General features: G+C 44.1%; 1 protein-coding gene across 1 annotated transcript in view; it reads left to right on the forward strand.

Annotated features, from left to right (window-relative positions):
- ABCA12 (ATP binding cassette subfamily A member 12) overlaps positions 1–23,068 on the forward strand; it is a gene marked incomplete at both ends in the record, with an annotated part of 90,595 nt that overhangs the window by 50,937 nt on the left and 16,590 nt on the right. Inside the window, 16 exons of the mRNA XM_082312432.1 lie at positions 835–1,164; positions 2,070–2,139; positions 2,241–2,375; positions 3,133–3,288; positions 4,069–4,246; positions 5,804–6,022; positions 6,679–6,875; positions 7,274–7,434; positions 11,277–11,501; positions 12,692–12,830; positions 14,191–14,443; positions 16,298–16,384; positions 17,587–17,680; positions 19,225–19,352; positions 20,270–20,357; positions 21,769–21,874. Coding sequence (XP_082168558.1) covers positions 835–1,164; positions 2,070–2,139; positions 2,241–2,375; positions 3,133–3,288; positions 4,069–4,246; positions 5,804–6,022; positions 6,679–6,875; positions 7,274–7,434; positions 11,277–11,501; positions 12,692–12,830; positions 14,191–14,443; positions 16,298–16,384; positions 17,587–17,680; positions 19,225–19,352; positions 20,270–20,357; positions 21,769–21,874 — 2,566 coding nt within the window. The remainder of the gene's footprint in view (positions 1–834; positions 1,165–2,069; positions 2,140–2,240; positions 2,376–3,132; positions 3,289–4,068; positions 4,247–5,803; positions 6,023–6,678; positions 6,876–7,273; positions 7,435–11,276; positions 11,502–12,691; positions 12,831–14,190; positions 14,444–16,297; positions 16,385–17,586; positions 17,681–19,224; positions 19,353–20,269; positions 20,358–21,768; positions 21,875–23,068) is intronic.

A 23,068-nucleotide genomic window follows, 5' to 3' on the forward strand; every position in this document is an offset into this window, starting at 1 on the left:
CAGTGTGAACACAGTCAACAGAGATGAGCAGCAAAGAACTTTTGTAAAACTAAGCTTCAGCAAGCAACAAAAGCTCAAGAAGATTTGGTTTTTATCCGATACCATGGAAACAAATACTGATTCACCAAAAACATTTCTAAGAAAGGGCACTTTATGAACTGTGATGAGATTGAAAATGAGTGAACCCCAGTGGCTAGCTGACAGCCCCTTACTCTAGTTTAGGGAACCCAGTTTCACTGTCTCTAAGAACCAGGCTGTCAGTAATCTTTTTAGGTGTATAATAATCTACAACAAGACACTAGCACCTGTAGTTTCTCTTGGATTTATCAATAAAAATTTACAGTTTTATACAAGTCTTGTGGACTTGATCGTCAGCTAATATAATTGCTTCTTTATAACCATGGTAATTTAGCTATTATTTGTTGTCTTGGGGGTGTGCAAGAAATGGTTTAGTTTCAAAGATACTTAAGAGCTTTCACACTCAAGCCACTAGATCAATAAGCAATATTTTTAAAAAATTAACCAAAATGCTTTAGAAAAGTTACAAATCTAAGACCAGAAGTTGCTTTGGAGCTTGTGGGCTGTGACGCTTCATACTTGCAGATCCTGTCCATGCTGTTGTTTTGCAATAGACTGCTTTGCAAACCTAGGGCATTCCAGAAATGTGAGTGCATCGTTTCTCCCTGGTTATCAACATGCAGTATGCCAAAGTATGAAAGAGCATGTTTTGGTTGTATGCCCTGTCCAGAAACTGAAAAAAGAAACAGTTCAATATCAGCAAAAAGATCTCCTAATAAAAAATTGTGATTGTTTTTTTCACCTTTCTCTCTGTAGTACATGAAAATGATGGGTGTTAATGCCAGCAGCCATTTCATTGCCTGGTTCATAGAGTGTGCCATCTTCCTTCTAATTACTGTCACCTTCCTCATCATTGTTCTAAAAGTGGGAGACATCCTTCCCAAAACAAACACAGCGCTCCTGTTCCTGTACCTTATGGACTACAGCCTGTCCATCATAGCCATGAGCTACTTCATCAGTGTTTTCTTCAATAACACCAACATAGCAGCCTTGGTGGGCAGTCTCGTGTACATCCTCACCTTCTTCCCCTTCATCGTGTTGCTCGTCATTGAGAATCATTTGAGCTTCTCTGTGAAGAGCCTACTGGTAAGTTCTGCTTTTCAGTAACTTCCATGGGTGTGGAAGCAGACACTCACCTTCAATAAACTTCAGCTCTTATTATGGCTTGCGTCACAAATATACGTGAGTCGGGGGCCTTTCTAAATCCCATCAGTGGGTGTTGACAGGTACGACAGCACGACAGGAGAGTTGGCTATGGCCTGTTTGAGGGAGACCTGGAATTAGTTGTGTCCCATGACTGAAAGCAGTACTTGTGGAATTTTAGTGAGTTCCCACCTGCCAGCTGAATCAGAGTAGTTTCAGCTATGTACTTTGCCCTTTCGAATTGCAAAGCAAAATGGGTTACTTTCAACCCCTGTGAAAAACAAGGCTGTCTCAGTAAGGAGTTTAGGTAGCAGGGCTGTGAAGGAGGGCTGGTTCCACTCATTGCTGGCTCTGCTCATCCTTTAGTTTCACGTATCTCAAATTCCTAGCCATGGAAATAGATGTAAAGCCTTGTTTCTTACCAAGGGTAAAAATAAGTAGGTATTAGGTTCCAGTAGGTAGACTTGTTTTCTTTGAGTCACTAAATTCAGGAAAGGACATCTATTAATGCAAGTGGTAAAATTATTAACCACATGGCAGGTAATTCTCAAGCACTGCTGTATTTCAAAAGCCTAAAATAAAGGCCTGTATGAGGGAGGAAGTTGGGTCCTGGATGTGGAAGCAAAAGGAAGGCAGGCTCTAAGGAGACATTACAGCCCATCACCAGAAGCACTGCCCATCATAAGCCTGGTCCAGTGCTCTTTGTGACTGTTGGGGAAAAAAAACACCCATTCGTTTTTCTGGCTACTGAACCAATCCAGTGAGGTACCTGATTGTTTTTGACTGACTTGATTTCTCTTTGAGACTACTTCATAAGTTCTTTGTTTTCCATTTTTTTTATTCCACAGAGTCTGTTGTCCCCAACTGCATTCAGTTATGCAAGTCAATACATTGCTCGATATGAGGCACAGGGCATAGGTATGTTTATTGTAGACAAAACTAGGCTTTGACCTCCCATGGTTGTGACATTTCATTAATTAATATGGATTCTGTTTGTATTTCTAAATTCCTTTCTGCAGGTCTGCAGTGGGACAACATGTATAAGTCCCCAATGATTGGAGACAACACTTCCTTTGGATGGATGTGCTGGCTCATTCTGATAGACTCTTTGATTTACTTCATCCTGGGATGGTATATAAGGAATGTTTTCCCAGGTAAGGATACAAAGCATTGAGGCTGGTGCTGTACCATCTCTTTTGGAAAACAACGAATACAACACTGGCTGATTCCATGGCTCAGGCAGTTCTTTTGGAAAACAACGAATACAACACTGGCTGATTCCATGGCTCAGGCAGTAAGACAGTCTGCACACACAGGCTACCCCTGTTTCTGGATCAAAGGGAACATGACTTTGTGGATGTCTGAGAGTATTAATGAAACTGAGACAGACCAGAGCAAGGGAGAATTAGGGTTCCTCTGCTTATCACATGGGTAGGTGGGTCTCCTGAAGAAGCTGAAGCCAAGGACATGGAAGGATGTGTTTGCGATCTGCTTGGTGAAAATGAGAACAAAGCATGTTAGCCTGCATTTGTCAGTTGAGTGATTTTGTGTTGCATTACTTATATCATTTGGTTTCAAAAAGTAATTCCTGCCTTGGGCAAGAGCCAGTACATTTGTCTTTTGCTTTTCTTCCTCACCTAATGAAGCAGTCCACTGGCATACAGAAATCTACCCAGTGGAAAATGTAAAGTACTCCTGCCCTCCAGCTATGAAGTTACTTAGAATAACAAATCGGCAAATGCTTCCTATTGTGTCAATCGGGCAAATTCTCTACCAAGTGTCAGTAGTACATGAGCACATCGAGAGGGGGGAGATCTCTGTGGAGTTTATTTTTGCTATTTTGGGTGCACCCCAATACTGATACTTCCTGCAGAAACAGATACCTGAATGAGATTCCTCTTCAACTTGCAGGTAGATACGGCATGGCTGCTCCCTGGTATTTCCCATTGCTTCCATCTTACTGGGTCGAATACAACAGTTACCTCCCCTTCTGGAATGCGAAACGAAGAGGCCTTCTCTTCACCAAGCTGATTTCAAGGAAAGAAGCTACCCTCAATAATAAGATATGTATGTGAATGCTAGATGGGGTAGTGATACTAACTTAATATTTTAGGTAAATGAAGCGAAATTTGTAAAGGGCCACCATACTCAGAAAGTACATTTCTGTATTGATCCTTATTTTGTAGCACAAGAAAAACTGGAAGCTGTTAACTTACCTGAATGGAGATTTGGCTTTTAAATGATACTTGCTCTTCCTGTTTGGTGTGGAAATCCAATACTGGTATCCACATACATATTTGTGTATGTTGCAGTTGGGCAGTTAACCTTAGGCGTGTATATCTCACTCTACAGTGCTTTGTGTAGAAATACACTTTTGTTTGTGCAAGCAAATAGATGTTTCCACTTGGCAAAAGGGATGTGTGCTGCTTTGTTCATCTCTTTAAATATCTAGCCTGTAAAATACTGTGAGATCACACATAAAAGTTTGCTGATTCTACCTAACTGAAAAGAACTCAGTAGTTTTGCTGTATGTCCTCTAATTTTCTGTGCTTGCTTAGTATAAATTGTTAAGTGCTCCAAAACATCTAAATATGAGACCTTTTCAAAAGTGATTAATGCTTATTATCAGGAGTTAATTAGAAGCTGCAGAAGTAAAAAGGAGAAATCCCAGAGAGCTCAAAATGATGCCGATCCTGTGAAATGTTCTCTACATTCCTAGCTGAAAGGCACCTACTTTTGCTGTATTTTGTTTTTAAAAGCCCTGCTTATCTCTGAGGTGAAAAAAGTAGCACAAACACCTGCTGCAGTGCAGGAACTGTCCTCTGACCCTTCCTTTTGGTGTCAAAGGTGCCCCCCCTCCTCACCTGGAACCGGAGCCCGCTGATCTCACCTTGGGAGTCTCCCTCCATGGCATAACAAAGGTTTATGGATCCAAAGCTGCAGTGGACAACCTCAGCCTCAACTTCTATGAAGGGAATATCACTTCCCTGCTGGGACACAATGGAGCTGGAAAAACTACGACCATGTGCGTATCCTTTAAAGCTGGTTTGTTCCCCCCCCCGCCCCCACTGTGGGGCATGATTGGGTGAACAAGAGAGGAAGTGCGGCTGTGCAATGTTGGGAGACTGAATAAGATGCTTTATTAGGCCAAATCTCTCTTGTAGTTTTATCTTGCTCGTGAATGACCTCAGCAGTTCCTTCATTGATTAGAATTAAAGGTTCTTTTCTGCTTAGGAACATGCTTTTTAATCTGGTAGGATACCTGTAATACACAGCACAGCAGCTGTTCTAGCATTTTGTTCGATGACACTACGGTGCCTGGGGTTAGGTTGTTCTGAAAGCTGTGGGTAGCTTGTGCACACACCAAAGCTGAAGTGATATTAGAAAGAAAGCTTAATAAAGGTATATTTCAGCTCTACAAACTCATGTGTGGGCTGGGCTGGAATGGCAGTGGGTTAATACATCGGCCTTTCAGCCCTTCCAGCCTTGCCATTTATAAATTATTATTTGAGTTGTTAGATAACATCACTAAAACAGACCTGTAGAACTTGATTTCTCCACTGATATATATGTGCATCACTCCAAAGGCAACATTAAGCTGATGAATAGAAGCCTCAGAAAAAGCCAAAAACAATAAGACAGATGTGTGCTTCATCTCAGCTTATTATCAATTCATCTCATATTGTCTTTGCAAAGTGTAGGCAAAGGTGATATACAGAAAAGTATAATGGCTTCTTAAAACTCAGTGCAGGCTTCAAATCCTGAGTAAGGTCACAAGTTACTTGTTTCCTTTTTAATGATGGTTAAAAGTCCCAGGAGAGAGAGAATCTCTGGGAAAGTGAAGGGCAGTCTGAGACACATCTTCTCCCTTTAGCCCCTGTAGGACAGCACCAAAAATGACCTATATTGTGCAAGTAGTTATTCTGAGCAGAGGGTGTTTGACTCAGGTCTGTTAGGTATTGCTAGGTAGGTAATTATTTGCTTGAACTAGATGAAAGTGCTGCCCACTGTGAGGTGTCTTGTCTGGAAGCCCTCCCTCATTTTTTGTTAATAATGGCAGTGAAATCCGGTTTCCATGCTCTAATGTGGTTAGTAAGATGAAGATGCGGTTTTCCATCTCTGTTGTGGTTAGCAATATGAGGCTGTCTGGATACTGCAGACAAACCTCAAAGAATGAAGAGTAACTGCATTATATGAATTCCCAGTGATTAAATTGGAAGCCCAAGGGCATTCATGAGTATTGATGTATGGGATATGCAATGGTCTGACTTTGGGAGGGGAAGGCTGAAGAAGATAAAAGTACATGTGAAAAGTAGCCAGAGTTCAGGGTGTGAGCTTGGTACTTGCCCTTGCGTTCCCACAGAGAGGCATGAGGATGTTGTTCAACGTTAATTGGCCACCGCTCTGCCAAACCATGGTCAGACAGCAGAAGAAGCAGTGGTCAGTGGTCTCTGGCTAGAAGAAGTATGACGGTGATGTAAGGAAACTTTGAAAGTGATGATAGGTACAGGACTGTATGAAAAAATTACCTATGGCTTTCTCCTTTTTCTAACTTCCTTTTCTATTTATTTTTCCCTTTCAGATCTATTTTGACTGGGTTGTTCCCTACATCATCAGGTACTATCTTTGTGTATGGCAAAGACATCAGGACTGACCAGGAAGTTATCAGGAAGAACATGGGTGTGTGTATGCAGCACAATGTGCTCTTTAACTACCTCACCACAAAGGAACACCTGCTGCTCTATGGGTACATCAAAGTCCCTCACTGGAGTAAACAGGAGCTCTACCAAGAAGTGAAGAGGTATAAAAATAGCAGGATTGGAGAAGGGAGAGAGGGCTGTCAAAATTATTGTGTGGTAGTGCCATTGCCACTGCAAAACTCAAGTGAATGGTTCTGAGGACTGTTGCAGACCCTGCATAGAGTTCAAATAATGCCTTCATCTGACTAGAGGAATTATTGAATGTTGATATCTGTGGCTGTAAGAAAATAACGTCTCTTCTCCAGGGGATTTACAAACTTCTGTGGCAATTCTTTGGAGATGAATTTATAGGCCTAAGGGTCTAGTCCTTGCTGCTTTACAATTTTCCCCAGAAAGAGATTTAATCAACCAGTCAGAAAGATGATGTCGACTTTATTGGTTCCGCGGAGAAGTGAAGCAGCCAGAACATCCCAGGGAGTTTGGATCTTGGTGTTCTCAGTTGATGAGGTTGAGCCTTTAACCTTGACTCGTCAGATGGAAACTTTGAAAACATCCTAAAAAAATGTTTTAAATTAAAATCCCAGTGACTGAGCTACAGGGTGAATCACCTCCCTGCACTGTGACCATTCAGTAGAGCAGTCCATACTTGAGCAGTTTTTCATTTGCAGTTAGGTTTTCTGGGTATTTTCAGATTCCCTGCTTTTAAAAGATGCGTGAAGGACAACCTTTGGGGGTTGTTTTTTTCTTTCTTTTCAAGGACTTTGAAGGAGACTGGACTGTACAGCCATCGTCACAAGCTAGCTGGCTCCCTGTCTGGGGGGATGAAGAGGAAGTTATCTATAGCTATTGCTCTCCTGGGTGGATCAAGGGTGGTGATACTAGATGAACCAACCACAGGGGTGGATCCATGCTCTCGGAGAAGTATTTGGGAAATTATCTCCAAGAATAAAAAAGGTACCGTGATGAGACAAGATGCTGCCCAGTGGCAAAAGTGATTTGTGCCACTTTTGAAAATATGATATCAGTGGCTTTGAACTGTGGGTTTTGGAGACCACAGAGAACAAATTGTGGGAGACTGGGATTTTGCAGGCCCTCTGGGTGCATCCTGGTTGTTTCTTGTAAATTCACAGTGTCATTTGACAAGTAACTTTACCATAATACACAATTTACAATACATTAACTTTCAGCTTCTCTCTAGTGCTGCCTTTCATCCAATTTCACTAATAATTCCAAAAAAGCGCAGTTGATTTTCACCTGATACTCTCTCCCCTCATTCAGCATAGCTTTTGCCTGTCTCATGTAATCACCTGTGTTTAGTCTGTGGTGGCTGACATCAGCTTTGTGTTTTCCAGGCAGAACCATCATTCTCTCAACACATCACTTGGATGAAGCTGAAGTTCTGAGTGACCGAATTGCCTTCCTAGAGCATGGAGGGCTCAAATGTTGTGGTTCGCCATTCTACCTCAAGGAAACATTTGGTGATGGATACCACCTGACACTCACAAAAAAGAAGGTTTGTGTCTGAGCTGGTCCTAAATTTTCAGCATCTAGGGTGGGAAACTGAGTCAGTTGTATGACAGGAAGGAAGGAGGCACGTCATAGTATCCCACAGAAATGAAGCATGCTGCAGAAGGTTCATCTCAGTCTTAGATGTCTGCAGTGGAATGGCTAGAATCATAGAATCATTTAGGTTGGGAAAGACCTTTAAGATCATCAAGTCCAACCATTAACCTAGCACTGCCAAGTCCACCACTAAACCATGTCCCTAAGCACTACATCTACACATTTTTTAAATACATCCAGGGATGGGGACTCAACCACTGCCCCGGGCAGCCTGTTCCAGTGCCTGACCACCCTTTCAGTGAAGAAGTTTTTCCTAATATCCAACCTAAACCTCCCCGGGCTCAACTTGACGCCATTTCCTCTAGTCCTATCACTTGTTACTTGGGAAAAGACCAACACCCACCTTGCTACAACCTCCTTTCAGGTAGTTGTAGAGAGTGATAAGGTCTCTGAGCCTCCTTTTCTCCAGGCTAAACAACCCCAGCTCCCTCAACCACTCCTCATAAGACTTGTTCTCTAGATCCTTCAGCAGCTTTGTTGCCCTTTGGACACGCTCTAGCACCTCAGTGTCCTTCTTGTAGTGAGGGGCCCAACACTGAGCACAGTACTTGAGGTGCAGCCTCACCAGTGCCGAGTAGAAGAGGACCCTTCCCTAGTCCTGCTGGCCACACTATTTCTGATGCAAGCCAGGATGCTATTGGCCTTCTTGGCCACCTGGGCACACTGCTGGCTCGTATTCAGTTGGCTGTCAACCAACACCCCCAGGTCCGTTTCCAATGGGCAGCTCTCCAGCCACTCTTCCTCAAGCCTGTAGCGTTGCATGGGGTTGTTGTGACCCAAGTGCAGGACCCGGCACTGAGCCTTGTTGAACCTCATACAGTTGGCCTTGGCCCATCGATCCAGCCTGTCCAGGTCCCTCTGTAGGGCCTTCCTACCCTCCAGCAGATCAACACTCCCGCCCAACTTGGTGTCATCTGCAAACTTACTGAGGGTGCACTCGATCCCCTCGTCCAGATCGTTGATAAAGATATTAAACAGAACTAGCCCCAGTACTGAGCCCTGGGGAACACCACTTGTGACCGGCCGCCAACTGGATTCAACTCTGTTTACCACAACTCTTTGAGCCTGGCCATCCAGCTGCTTTTTTACCCAGCGAAGAGTACACTTGTCCAAGCCATGAGCAGCCAGTTTCTCCAGGAGAATGCTGTGGGAAATGGTGTCAAAGACCTTACTAAACTCTAGGCAGACAACATCCACAGCCTTTCCCTCATCTGCTAAGTGGGTCACCTTGTCATAGAAGGAGACCAGGTTAGTGAAGCAGGACCTCCCTTTCATAAACCCATGCTGACTGGGCCTGATCCCCTCATCATCCCATATGTGCCATGTGATGGCACTCAGGATGATCAGCTCCATAACCTTCCCTGGCACCGAGGTCAGGCTGACAGGCCTGTAGTTCCCTGGATCCTCCTTCCAGCCCTTCTTGTAGATGGGTGTCACATTTACTAACCTCCAGTCAACTGGGACCTCCCCGGTTAGCCAGGACTGCTGATAGACAATGGAAGGTGGCTTGGTGAGCACTTCTGCCAGTTCCCTCAGTACCCTTGGGTGGATCCCATCTGGCCCCACAGACCTGTGTGTGTCTACATGGTGCAGCAGGTCGCTAACCATTTCCCCTTGGATTATGGGGGCTTCATTCTGCTTCGTGTCCCTGCCTTCCAGCTCAGGGGGCTGGGTACCCTGAGAACAACTAGTCTGACTGTTAAAGACTGAGGCAAAGAAGGCGTTAAGTACCTCAGCCTTTTCCTTGTCCAGTGGGGCACCTTCCCTAGTTGGCTCCCTCACCAGCTGTGTCAGGAAGTTGTCTTCCACACACCCTGGGAACTTCCTAGACTGTTTGCTCTCTGCTGTATTGTATTTCCAGCAGGCATCTGGTAAGTTGAAGTCCCCCACGAGAACAAGGGCTAGTGATCATGAGACTTCTCCCAGCTGCTTATAGACTACTTTGTCTGCCTCTTCATCCTGGTTGGGTGGTCTTTAACAGAATCCCACAATGATATCTGGCCTTGTTAGCCTTCCCCCTGATTCTTACCCATAAACACTCAACCCTGTCATCACCATCGTTAAGTTCTAGATGATCAAAACACTCCCTAATGTACAAGGCTACCCCACCGCCTCTCCCTCCTTGCCTATCCCTTCTGAAAAGTTTATAGCCATCTGTTGCAGCACTCCAGTTGTGTGAGTCATCCCACCATGTTTCCGTGATGGCAACTATGTCATAGTTTTCCTTCTGCACAACAGTTGTTCCAGTATAATTTCACTTTCATGGAATAACTTATTTATGTGTCCACTTTATGCCTGGGTGAAAGTGGGATGTGTTTTGGGTTGAAACCCTTGGGTTTGGCCACACAGGTTCAAGAATATGCTGGACTGTTTCCTTGGGCTGCCAGTAAGATCATTTTTTCATATACCCCAACCACAGAGGTACCAAGGTTACAGTGCACTCTACTCTCTGGCTCTCTCTGCCTGTCCCCATGCTGGAATTCACGTGTGTGTTTGGTTTTTTTATAAATAAGTTTCCTTCAGAAAGACAGCCGATGTGGAGAGTTCCCCAAAACACAGGAGTCTTAACTTCAGCCCCTCTACACAAAGCCTTGCAGCATTAATAGACAAGGCAGAGGTCTGAACTTGAGTGTCCTGTATCCCAGGTGTACGATGCAGTCCTTTTTATCCTCCCTTCCCCGCTGGGCCTTAGCTCCCTTTCGTGTCCCATGAGCACAGTCACCGCAGCAGGCACTGCTGGGGGCAGAGGCAGAGATTTGTGAGCCTGCATGGAGCTGAGCTAGAGCTCTTGGCAGCTTCATCTCTGAGGGGGGCCATCAAGGCTTGTTCAGGGATGCAGGCACTTACGGCTGTATCAGCAGGAGCTGAGTGACAGAACCAAGGACAGTAGTGGTACCAGAGAACTACTGAGGATCTGAATGTGAGCACACTGCTTCTCAGCGAGAGATGCTAACAGAACATGGCCCCCCACTTTCCTGGAAGCAGAGGGAGGCTCTCCAGTGGGGCCACCAGACAAGCCTCTGCGGCCCTCAGAAAAGAGGAATGTCAGTGCTCTGCTTTGTTGAAAAAGAACAGGGTCTCCTTGAGGATTGAAGGCAAGGCCAGGTGCAGAGTGTGAATTCTGGAGTTCAGAGAAATAAAGCAGATGGGAAGAGTCCATCGATAGTATCTGGCCTGAGGCAAAATGTTCTGCTTGCAAGGAAGGGGGAACTCTGCTCTTGATAGCATTTATTACAGGGCTGTTGGTGGCCCCAGCACACAGAATAACGTGCAGATACCATAAAAGATCAGCCCCTCTTCCAAATTGCTAGTGGTATAGATAGAGAAAATGAAAAAAGACCCATGTGCAAGCCCTGTTTTTCATGGGAAAAGAGTGTATTTGTGCTGGCAGTCGAGTTCATGTGTCAGCTCTCCTGTGGTTAGGCTTTTTCTGCGTTGTACTACAAACTCTCTAGCTGGTGCAAAGCGGTCGATTCAGCCCACTCCCAGTATCCTTGTAGACAGAGGGAGCCCAGTGAGGTCTTGGATGGACCAAGATGGGCACACCCCCCCCTCCTCTTCAAGGGCCAGAAACCCACTTTCATCTCCTTTTGATATTTAAACTGAAATGTTACATCCCTGGACTGAGATCACCTACTGATTATTCTATGGGACAGGATTTGGGCTAAATCCTGTGTTAGGAAGTTTGACCTCGCAGCCCTCAGTGACCACAGTGTTTTCCTCCTTTTTCAGAACATGATAGAGGAGTGTGACACCACAGCAGTGACCTCCTTGATCCAGTCCCACCTCCCGGAGGCTTATCTCAAGGAGGATATTGGTGGAGAGCTCGTGTATGTGCTTCCCCCCTTCAAGTCCACAGTCTCAGGGGCCTACCAGGCGCTTCTCAGAGCCCTTGATACCAGCTTAAGTGATCTCCACCTTGGTTGCTACGGGATTTCAAACACAACTGTGGAAGAGGTATGAGCTCAGGATCCACTCGATTTAATGAAATGTTATGGAGATTAACTTCACAGCATTGTGTAGCTCTGCTTTCTGGGCTAGACGATGGCATGTTTTCAATGTGAGAATTGCAGGCAGGGGAAGAAGTGGTTTGGTTGTTTGCTGTGTTACACTTATGAACATGTGAGTGTGTAGAAGTATTCATAAATCTATACATATACTAATGCACAAAGTGTACCACTGTCTTACCTTGCTAACAGCTTTTTGGCATTTTACCCAGAAAATGAGATGCTGGACTTAGACTAAGGAGAGAGGGCAAAAATATGTTTCCCTTTGAACTATTCTCCTGGTCTCCACGAATCTGTGTTTGTCTATAGATGCAGTCAGCAGGGAGGGAGTTAGGAAACCATCTAAATGATAAACTTCAGCATGGATGCTGTATTGTACAAATGAGTCACCTGGTGCATCTCGGAGTAACACAGGCACTTTTCTGCTCATGGGAAATCTCTGGTCAAATAAGCACAAATGTTTAGTTGCATCAGAAACAAAAAGCAACTTTACATGATGAGCAGTGATGACTCTTGTCTTGTAGAAAGGAAGGAGGGAGATTGTTAGCCTTCTGCTCAGAAATTCTTGCTTGCTTTTAAGGTGTTTTCCTAAGGCAGCAAGAATGAGTTATACAGCATGTACCATGTGCAGCTTGGGTGCCATGACTGTGCACACTCCCAACATGGAGGCAGCCGTGATTGTCAGAGGCTAGAGGGGAAAATATCGCAGGGAAATAGCCCTCTGTGTTTCTTCACTGGTGCCATGCAGGGAGAGCCGTCTGTGTGCTGCTCACTGTGTGGGTGTGGAGGGAGTAGAGTTCTGCAGGGCCTGAGCTGAAATGCAGCTTTGTTTACACCTACTCAGCAGTCACGTAGCAGGTGCTATTAGGACAAGGTAAGTGCAGAGGGCAGCTGCAAAGGTTTAAGTTTCCACTGCTGCAGCAGGAGAGAGACAGGAGGTGACAAGGAGCTGGACAACAACAATTTTATACTGAAAAAAAGTTAATTTATCTCGCAGAGCACAAAGGGAACAGAAAGAGGATTGTAGTTCACAATTGGTGCACCAACTACAGCTACAAAGCAGGAAAGTGGATTCTGATTATTGTTTTGGTAAATGGAGTCATTTGGACCAATTTTCCTTCATATTTTCTTGCTCCATAGGTGTTTCTCAATCTGACAAAAGAGCTAGTGAAGGACCAGCAAGAAGATGCTGAACTGCCCCAACAGCTGCCTGGAGCCAGTGGTCAAATTGGCAGTGATGAAACGTCTATGAGCACGGATACCTTCACAGAAAGAGATGGTACTAAATTACCTGCAGGTTTTATTCCAGATTTGTCCCAGATGCAAACAGTGACAGATAGAGTGATTTGAGCTCCCCATCTTCTTTCTTTCTTGAAAACCACATTTCACCCAACCAGGAATCACAAAACCAATAAATCACTAGAAGTATAACATTCAACAGTTGTTTAGATCCACTGGTTTGGAATAGTCTGAATCACAGAATAAATTACAGCGGAGTTTTGTTTGCATCTGCCTGCCTTTAAATTGATCCAGGTTTTAATCTAATCAAATACAGTGTGTGAGTGAAGGAGCAAATGTATACCTCTGAAAGTAATTGCTGTAATCGATGTAGAGGATTATTTCTACATAACTAGTAGAATTGGAGAGAAACTTTGTGGAAACCCCTTAGCCTGTTGCAAAAACAGCACAGCTCCGAGCTGGGTCATCCTTGACACTTTTTGCTGTGTCCCAGCTGTTGCAGTACGGTAAAAGAGCTCAAAGGGCCAGATATTGGGATAAATTCACGTTCAGAAGAGAATCAAGCTACACCAGTATCTCTGAGGGTTTGAGAGCTGCAAAAGGTGGCATGGCTCAAAAATGAGCAAATACCTGGTCGAAATGCTTTCTCAGAGTAGAAACATTATTTGTACTTATAAATATACCGTTTATAGTTAAGGAGGCATCCAAGGGACAACACAGAGGTATTTTTGTACTCGCTTCTCAAAGCTGACCTGCACTGTAAATGTTACTGTAAAAAGTAACTCATATGCATAGAGAAGTGTTTTGTGTCACCCCTAATGAGAGCACTGAAAAGGATTTGCTTCATGTTGTATTATATAGGTTAATGTTTCATAAAGAAGAATAGGTTGCACAGGATTTGGCTCTGCTTTTAGTATACCACAACCCTGTCTATGCAAAAGATCAACTGCTTTATGTGCCTTGTTTTCTCATTTCAGGATTTAATTCTCTTCTTGATCTGTCTGAGGACTTGCTTTCTAAATTATGAAAATTTTCAGTTTGCAAATATAAAAGAATCATACATTTCCCCTGTAAGTTGCAGCTGGGTAGGTAGGATGTAGATAACTTGTGGCATCTGGAAGCCCATGTTCCTCTTGCAAGATCTCAAAATCTATTCACTACATGTATGCATATGAAATCAAACAAAAATAATAGTGTTACATGAGCTTATGACTCAAGAGCCAAAATCTGAGTCCTGCCCCAAGCCTGACTGTTGCATGTGTTCCAATTCAGTAGTTTTTTTGTGCCATCTGTAAAGGAGTGCAGGAAGCTAAATATACTCCCAGGGTACTATAACCATCAGTTGCCTGCATTTCACAAATACTGATCCATGACAAAATGCATTCTTCTTTTGTACTCAGATCAGCTCCTGATTAGATCAAAAAGCCTGCAGGGTTTGCCATTGCTGCTTAAGAAGGCATCAGCTTTGTTCATTAAGAGATTCCACCATACCCGGCGGGATGTCAGAGGCTTCATTGCTCAGGTCATCCTCCCGGTCCTCTTTGTGATGGCTGCGATGGGACTTGGGACACTGAGAACTAAGGAGACTGAATATCCCGAACTGATTCTTTCCCCCTCTCTGTACGGCACATCCGACCAGGCAGACTTCTTTGGGTGAGTGGTGTTCTTTGAGATCCTTAAACCCATTTGGTTATAAAGAGTCAGTTTTACCATCAGGATTATTTCTAAGCAGACCCAATGGAAAAGTGTTACGCAGATAATATGTAGCTATGTTATCTGTGTAATTGTTACGCAGATAACATGTAGAAATCCTGTTCCTAAGGGGTCTCTCGGGGAGACGGCTTGGCTTAGACCAGCAATCGGAAAGCTTTAGAAAAACAACCTCTCAGTTGGAATCAACTGTGAAATGTGAGGAGTATTCTTTGTGTTTGCCATTGAAGTCCTCCGGCCCTGTGACATCCATACTGTCCCAAGGGGATTTTCTTTATATATACACACTCTTCCCCCGATGTGAAATGGAGGTCCCCGCATCAGTTGTCTCCAACATTACAACTCTGGGATCAAATTCTGTCCATCTTGTGAACTGTCTGCATCACCCTCCTCTCTGTCAGTACAGGACACGCTCTCCTGCCCAGGCCCCACTGGTCCAAGGCACGCAGTCATTTGAAGGGGATGCGCTTTTTCAGTGTGATTAAGATGTCACAGCTGAATTATTTAATTGTGCTTAAAAATCCTATTACCAAAATTACTATAATTTGTATCATTCTGATTTCATGATGTGAGCTGCTGTCTTTCTCCAGTGGTTCTCAGCTTTAAGTCAGAAATATAAAATTTAGCTCTAAAGGAAGCATGTCTGCTCTTAGGTGTTCTTTCTTAGGACTGCTCATGCCTTTCCACTTCAGTACTGCTAGATGGGGGAATGAGCCAGAACTGCGTGTCCAAGTCCTCTGTTCCTAATGTTCTCTGCTTCTCCTGATGGATCATTGCTAGAAACGTGGATCAGAAGCAAGAAGCATCTTGAATGACCAAAAACAAATGGACTTCACAAATGAGAGAACTGATTGAGACAAGACTGGGAGCAGTGCCTGAAAATTGCAGTAGATGCTTTTTCCCTGGAAACAGAATCTTGATTGTCCAAACTTTCATCAGTACCTTGCTTAGATCCAGAGGCAGCAAATCACTGGAGTACGTGTGCAGCTCTAAGCAATAGGCAGTCCTTTTAAACCTGTGTGACTGCCCTCATGTACTGCATGTACTTAAGTGGTTTGCAGGGCTAGCACCGCAAATAACGATTTATTTAGCATCTTAAATAAAACCTGTTTCATTCTGTCATGCTTTAACCCCAGCCGGCAACTAAGCACCACACAGCCACTCGCTCACTCCCCCTCAGTGGGATGGAGAAGAGAGTCAGAAGAGTAAAAGTGAGAAAACTTGTGGGTTGAGATAAAGATGGTTTAATAGGTAAAGCAAAAGCCGTGCACACAAGCAAAGCAAAGCAAGGAATTCACTAATTCCCATCGGCAGGCAGGTGTTCAGCCATCTCCAAGAAAGCAGGGCTTCATCATGCGTAATTGGTTACTTGGGAAGACAAACGCCATCGCTTCGAACGTCCCCCCCCTCCTTCTTCTTCCCCACCTTTATATGCTGAGCATGACGTCATATGGTGTGGGATATCCCTTTGGTCAGCTGGGGTCAGCTGTCCCTGCTGTGTCCCCTCTCAGCTTCTTGTGCACCCCCAGCCTGCTCGCTGGTGGGGTGGGGTGAGGAGCAGAAAAGGCCTTGACTTGTGTAAGCCCTGCTCAGCAATAACAAAAATATCCCTGTATTATCAACACTGTTTTCAGCACAAATCCAAAACGTAGCCCCATACTAGCTACTATGAAGAAAATTAACTCTATCCCAGCCAAAACCAGCTCACATTCAGACACGGTTTTCCTCTGCTTAGTGGTAGTGGAAATACCTTGAACTTTTTTCTTTTTTTCTTCTTTTTTCTTTGTTAAATCTTAGGAATTTTAATGAAACCACAGATGCTTTAGTCGCTTCAATGCTTGCTTTCCCTGGAACGGATAACACATGCATGAATGAAAGCAATTCGTAAGTAGTTCTTGGTTTTCTTCCATTTAAATTCCGAATCTGCAAGAGAATTGACATAACACTATTAGCCATTAGACCTTAATAACCATCTCTGATCATCTGCAGAATTTTCATACATTGGTGCCACATGCAGAGAAAAAAAAATATCTCCTGCCTCTCTTCAGATTGACTTGCAGACTCTTTCAGCTCATTAGGAGATGTCTGACTGGCCTTTTGCAGGCAAGCACAAGCTTGCACTGCTCACAGACTTGAGCTGATGAGATGCAAGTCAGTTCTGGGCAGGGAGCTGTGTAGCCATGATTGGTGTGAAGCATTCAGCCCTGCCGAGAGCCTACGTGGCTCCCGTGTGGCTTGGAGTGAAGTCTTGTGTCTGCCAGCACAGAACTGTAGATATTCTTGAAGACAGTAAACTATACTGTGCTTTAAGGCTGAGACTGGGACTTCCACACAGTCCCAGGACCTTGACACTGGTGCTCTTTCCTTGCTTCAAGAAGTATTCCTCACCACAAGTGGACTCCTTCGTTACTCTGAGTAGTAAGGGAGCAGCTTTGCTGGTGGGAGGATGCCAGGATGAGAGCAAGCTATTGTCATATCTAGGAAGTAGTCCTTGCCTCCCCAGTAATCCCAATTATAACACTGAGACCACCCAGAAAGTTCTCAGCATAGCTTTTGTTATCTGTATCTAAAAGCTGTGCCATGAGAGCTGGCTTGTTTTGGGCTCTGCAGATAAATTTTCAAGGAATTGGTAGTGAAATCCTGGGCAGATTTGCATGCTCATGCATGCCACATATCTGGAGACAAATATTTATGCTGAGTATTTACAGTGGCTGCCAAGTCAATACAGTCCATCACAGGACTTCCCACTTACTGCAATGACAATAGTCCTTATTTCTGCACTGTAAGATGATTTTGGCCTTTGCGTGCTAACTCCTTACACTGTGGGGATGAAGTGGTGTCTGGATTCCTTCTAATCAGCTGAATGAATCCAGGCACAGAGAACAGTAGTGAGGGCTCTCTGCCGAGAGGCACTGACGGCACCAGGAGGATGGGTATTCCCTGAAGCACCCAGAGCTGACAAGAAGGTCTGCTTTTCTGCTGAAGCTGCTCGCTGCCATCCTTGCTGTCATTAAACATGACAGCAATTAGCATCGTTTGCACACCTGAGCATAGAGAACCTCAGTGGAAAATGTGTTCATTTTCAGGCAGTGTTTAAAGGAGGACATGCTTGGCCAGTGGATTTTCAGTGGAAACCAGAGAACTAAGTATTCTGCCTGCAACTGCACAGATGGCATCCAGGTAATTTGAATAAACCCAAAAGAGAGGGAGTCTGGGGGGCTGTTTGGGGAGCCTTGTAGGTTGGGAGTGGTTCTGTGGGCCAGCATGATACTAAGGGGAACTCAGTGTTCACATTCCTCCTGTCTCTTTTTGGCCTTGTTGACTTCGTACACTGGATAACCACTGTCTGCACAGATCTGGGGACAGGAAAGGAAACAGCATCCTCAGAAGATTTGCATGCTAATATATCTGCCTTCCTCCTGTGGGAGGGAAAAGGTTTAACGGTGTTTTTCAATGTTGTATGATTGTCCCATTTAGCAGAGGTGAACATGTATTCAAGAGGAAAATTGCATTTTGTACAAGCACTGTCATTATATGAAAGCAGAGCTATTATTGCTGTTTGCTTTTCAGAATTTAACTTTATGCAAAGTCTAGATCCATCTGCTTTTACTCTGCTTCGTATTACAAATAGCAATGATTAATAACATCAGTTATTTGCATTACGGTGGTACATACAGAATCAGATATGGGCACTGCTGGGCTTAGTGTCTTTATATGCACATGGGGAAAAGGCAGACTCTGCCCCAATGATGTTACGATTTTACAGTCCAGTTTGAAGTTCAGCTCTCCTCCCTCCAGTGCTGTTCACCTGCCTTCAGCTTTTTTCCACCAGGAAATCAGTCTCATGGTGCAGTGTGATGCCATTTGTAAGATAAAGCAAGTACTTAGTTGAATGTTCCTAGTCATTCCTTAAAACGCAGCTATTTTATGGAGTTTTCTGGACATACATTTAATTTCACATCATTAGAAGTATTGGCATAATTTCTCTGGTAAGTCAGGATAATGTTCAAAGCTGATTCTCACCTCTAGCAGTCACAGGCAGGTGTTCCTCAGCATGAAGGAAGCTATTTTGTGTATTCTGATGCAAAGTTATGAACAGATACACAATTAGGGAGGCCAGGGTTTTTGTTATGGATGAGCTGAAAGAAGCAGCCAGCATGCTGTCTGGTAGGACACTTCAAACTTATGGAACAGTTGATGTGACTTTGACTCTCGGCATGTTAAATCATATATTCAGGAGTAATCCAAGGTTTCTCTGAAGCTCTGGAAAATATTCCCAATGACTGACAGTAAAGCAAAAATATAGAGCGTAGCTGCTGTGAAATGCAAGATGAGAGTTTGAGGCCACCATGAAGTTTTCTGCTCCGTGAGTTGTTTTGCCCTCTGCCGTTGTCTGTGCAGTCACTCTGATGCTCTGCTAAGTAGGATCAGCCTTAATTCAGCAAAAATCTTCCTATGTAGCATGAAGCACATTTCAAGGTCTCACTGATGTCAGTAGAACTGAAGTGTAGATTTAAGTAAAGGTTCTTTTTAAGCACCTCGCTAAATATGTTCAGGACAGCATGCAGGGATGTATGCCATGTGTCTTTGCACCCTGATTTGCAAATCATCTGCTTCTGTAGGAATCGGTCCCAGGACCAGAATGTTGCTCTTGATCTTGTCCTGATACGCTAGTTTTCAGTTAAAACAGACACTAACATTTTTGTTCATTTGTCTCTGCTCAGACATGTCCACAGACGAACTACACTCCCCCTCACAGAAGGACCTTCTCCACGCGGACGCTTTATAACCTTACAGGGCACAATGTAGAGACCTACATTCTGGCAACTACCAAAGACTTCCTGCAAAAACGGTACAGCGTAAATATCCAGTCCTTCTCCTCTGAATTGTACTGGGAGCAGCCTCTTATACATGTCATAGCCACTGGGCTTGAAGAGGGGATAGGGCAGTCGGGGTTTAGAAGGGCCTCCCTGCTGGTGGTCTCTGTCAGTCTGGTGAAAGGAAGTAAAATGTCCTGCAATCACAGAGTTAAAAAGATAAAGGTTCGTGCAAGTGCTCTGCTTGATCATGGCAGAGATAGCCTAGGGATAACATGTCAATCATCTGATAGGCTGATGGCTGGATCTGCAGACAAGCCTTTGTCTGACTCAGGAATGCTTAAAAAGAGAAAAATCTGACACAGCCTGTCATGAAGTAAACCCTGGGGAGAGACTTTCCTCCAAGTTTGATTCTCTGAAGAGTCTCAGTGTGTGCTTCACTTAAACAAGTGCATCCGTTCCAGTGAAATTAGAGTCTGAACATTTTCTTGCACCATGGGGCTGTTAGAGCTATTAGTGTGTCTGGACTCTGCCACACAGCCGCGCAGCATGTCTTGGGGCAAAAATAGCCTGCCATTAAGGTTGTCAAGGAATATGTTCATCTGCCATTGATTTAAACTGAGCTGCTCGTCTTCTGGGTAAGCAGCAGTCATCTTATTCCAATGTGGCAGGCAAGCACGTTAGGAGTCCATGCAGCTCCAAAATGTTTCTCAGATGGAGGCTTTCAGCACAGTTTTGTGATAGTGCTGCCAAGATTCTCTTTCCCTTTTTTTCCCCAAATAAGGGCTTCTGCAGCAGCGTTGGCTTGGCCACACGCTACGTACTGGGATAAGTTCTTCTAAGTCAAGCTAGAATTAACTGGGGTGACAGTGGCCCACTAACATGCACCAACCAAAGGTATTAAAGCTTTTGAATGAAAGTAGCAATGCATTTCCCTCTGGTTTTGACTCAGGTATGGTGGCTGGAGCTTCGGGCTGCCTTTGACACCAGATCTCCAGTTTGATATCAGGCCAGTGCCCCCCAACAGAACATTGACTAAGGTAACTAATCTCCATCTGCTCGTCCTAGCATGGGAAGTGTGGGACCCAGGAGAAGTGATGTCGAGTTCAGGGATATTTCAGAAAATAAAGTGAAACCCTCTGAAATCTGCAGCTGGGCATGGGCGAGATGACTTGCATTTCCTTTCCTTTCCTCTCCCCATTCTTCTTTATTGGTCTGACTTCTCATGCTAGCAGGAGACAATTTTTCTGCTGTCATAATTTTATTATACAGAGGTGAAAAGATCAATTAGTAGCAGCTTTATCTCATGAGAGAACATATGTACCTTAACTAGGGCTGGCTGGTACATTCTGAGATACCCGTTTCTCTGTTTCTGCTCCGTGAAAATGTTGCAATGCATCAGCGTTAAAAGCACCAAGGCTGAAATCAGAGGTAGCAGGGAAGTGCAAGAGAGTTGACAAGATCCTGTGATTTCATTGCAAAACCTAGCTACCAGGAGAGTGTTCCTGCAAGGGCAGTGCTGTTTTCAGAGGTGGCTCCAATAAAAGGGAATCACAGGGTTTATTGTTTCACTAACGCTCAAAGCTCATGTAATGAATTTGCAGATGTTTTCACCCCTCCAATCTTACAGCTTCATCTTAGATCTGAAAGCATTGCTATTTGCTTATCACATGTCAGATTTAATACCTGGAAGACTTGATAGTGTCGAAAGCAGAGCAGACTCCAGTCCTTGCTCTGCTACGGCAAGGAGAATGAAATCATTGAGCCTGCAGGACTTGGGGATATGCAAAGGTGGATGCTGTGGGCTGTGTTTAAGCCTCTAACCTTAATAGCCTAAGCTCTCTGTCCTTTGGTAGGTAACTTACACCTCCAACCTGGGTGCTGTGGGTTGTGCCTAAGGCAGGTGATGGTAAATCCCCCCAAAGTGCATGTCCTGTGATCTGATTTTTCCCCTCAGTTCTCAGGGTTTATCATGGTAGAGGTAAGAAAAATTATCATGGGGAGGCAAGGGCTGTTGCTGAATGAGAAGGTGACAACTGGCTCTTTTCTGCCCTAAAGCAACCTTTTTCCCCCAAATTTCAAGGGGCGTTAGATGTTTGACTGCTTAGCCTTCTTTGGGAAATCTCCACTGCTGGTGTTCATCAGATCTGAACAACTTACTACAGAGAAGAAAACAAGTGTCTGTATGCTTTATGTCACATATCCAGCTAGTGCTTCTTTCTTCTCTCCCAGAAGGCAAATGAAGCTGATGTGACTGCTTGTGCTGAAAGTGAAATGTGCTTTTATACTCATTTGGTACTTGATGTGGTTTAATCATTGGACTTTAACTTGTAGAGCTTATGACTTTAGATAACAACCATGGAACGAGTCATTTGTGCAAGCAGAACAAACCAAAATGTTATCAGTAACAATTTCTCTCCCAAATTGTTTCAATTTCTCAATTGTGTGCAGGTGTGGTATAATCCTGAAGGTTATCACAGCCTTCCAGCCTATCTCAACAGCTTGAACAACTTCATTCTTCGAGCTAACTTGCCAAAAAATGAGACTTCCAGATATGGTAAGTGTCCCTTTACATGAGCAGATAATTTCTCCCCTTTGGGGGGAATATTGTGGTTCTGTTGAAATTGATGACAACACTTGACTTAAATGAGACCATTTCTTTATTCCCAATTATGCAATTCCTTTAAAAACAGAATTGAAAAACATGAATAAATCACATACTTCATTTGTCTTTGTCAAAGGGGACAGAGGAGCTGGACAGGGAAGACCCCCAGCTCCTACGTAAAAAACACTTCCTTCATCCAAAAAATGCCAATGGTTGCTATTTGATTTATTGCTTCTCATCATGGTACTGAAATAGCTGTCTCTTGATAGGTGCCCGTTAGTTATGCATAGAAAGGCTACTTTAGATCATCTCCGGGGGTGGTTTAGATTAGTAAATTTTAATATGTCACCCTTCTGCTGAGAGCAACTCAGGACGTGTGGGTATGTGTATGTTTGTGTTTGAGAGAGAGAGAGAGAGAGAGAGATTAAGTGAGAAACATAATTTTCAGCTATATTTTCTCTCTGACACATGACATACACAGATTCTAAGGAGTGTTAGTAACCCATCTGGGGTTATCAGTTCTCATAGCTTCTCCTCAGTAATGTATTGCAGCAACCCAAATTCCTGCTGATAAACCAGGGCACCCTATTTTACCATTTACAGTTTAGGCTACGTTAAGGGTGCAGCATGGGCACAAATATGTCTGTGTATGTATGCCTGTCTCTAGAGAGGGGGTGCAGGGAGAAGAGAAAGATTTATGTTGATGCCATTTTGAGAAATCTTATACAGAGATTTATGGGATCTGACGAGAGTAGCAGTTGTGTGCAGAAATGCCCTACCGATTGATTTTCTTTGACAAATGGTGCCCTTCCAGCCATGTCCTGGTCATGCCTAGCCCCCCTTACCTCAGAGGCCTGCCGTTCCAGGTGACAGTGAAATAGGTGACAGTGTCTCTTTGCTCATAAGACTATTCCTCACTAATGTGTCTGAATTGAACTATAATGGACAAGGCATCTGGTATGAAGCTTTGAGTGTCATGCCATGAATTAAAGAAACAGCAGAATGCTGATTACAAGTCAAAACAGCATGTCTTTCTTCCCACCTCCACATACTGATGCACTGAAACTCCCCTCACAACAAGCTCGTCTCGCAACAAGTGAAACCAGTGCCTCGTCCCCTCCGCCATCCTAAAATACCCCCTGGCTC

Source organism: Platalea leucorodia (genome assembly GCF_965183815.1).
Source record: "Platalea leucorodia genome assembly, chromosome: 5".
NCBI classification, from domain to species: Eukaryota; Metazoa; Chordata; class Aves; order Pelecaniformes; family Threskiornithidae; genus Platalea; species Platalea leucorodia.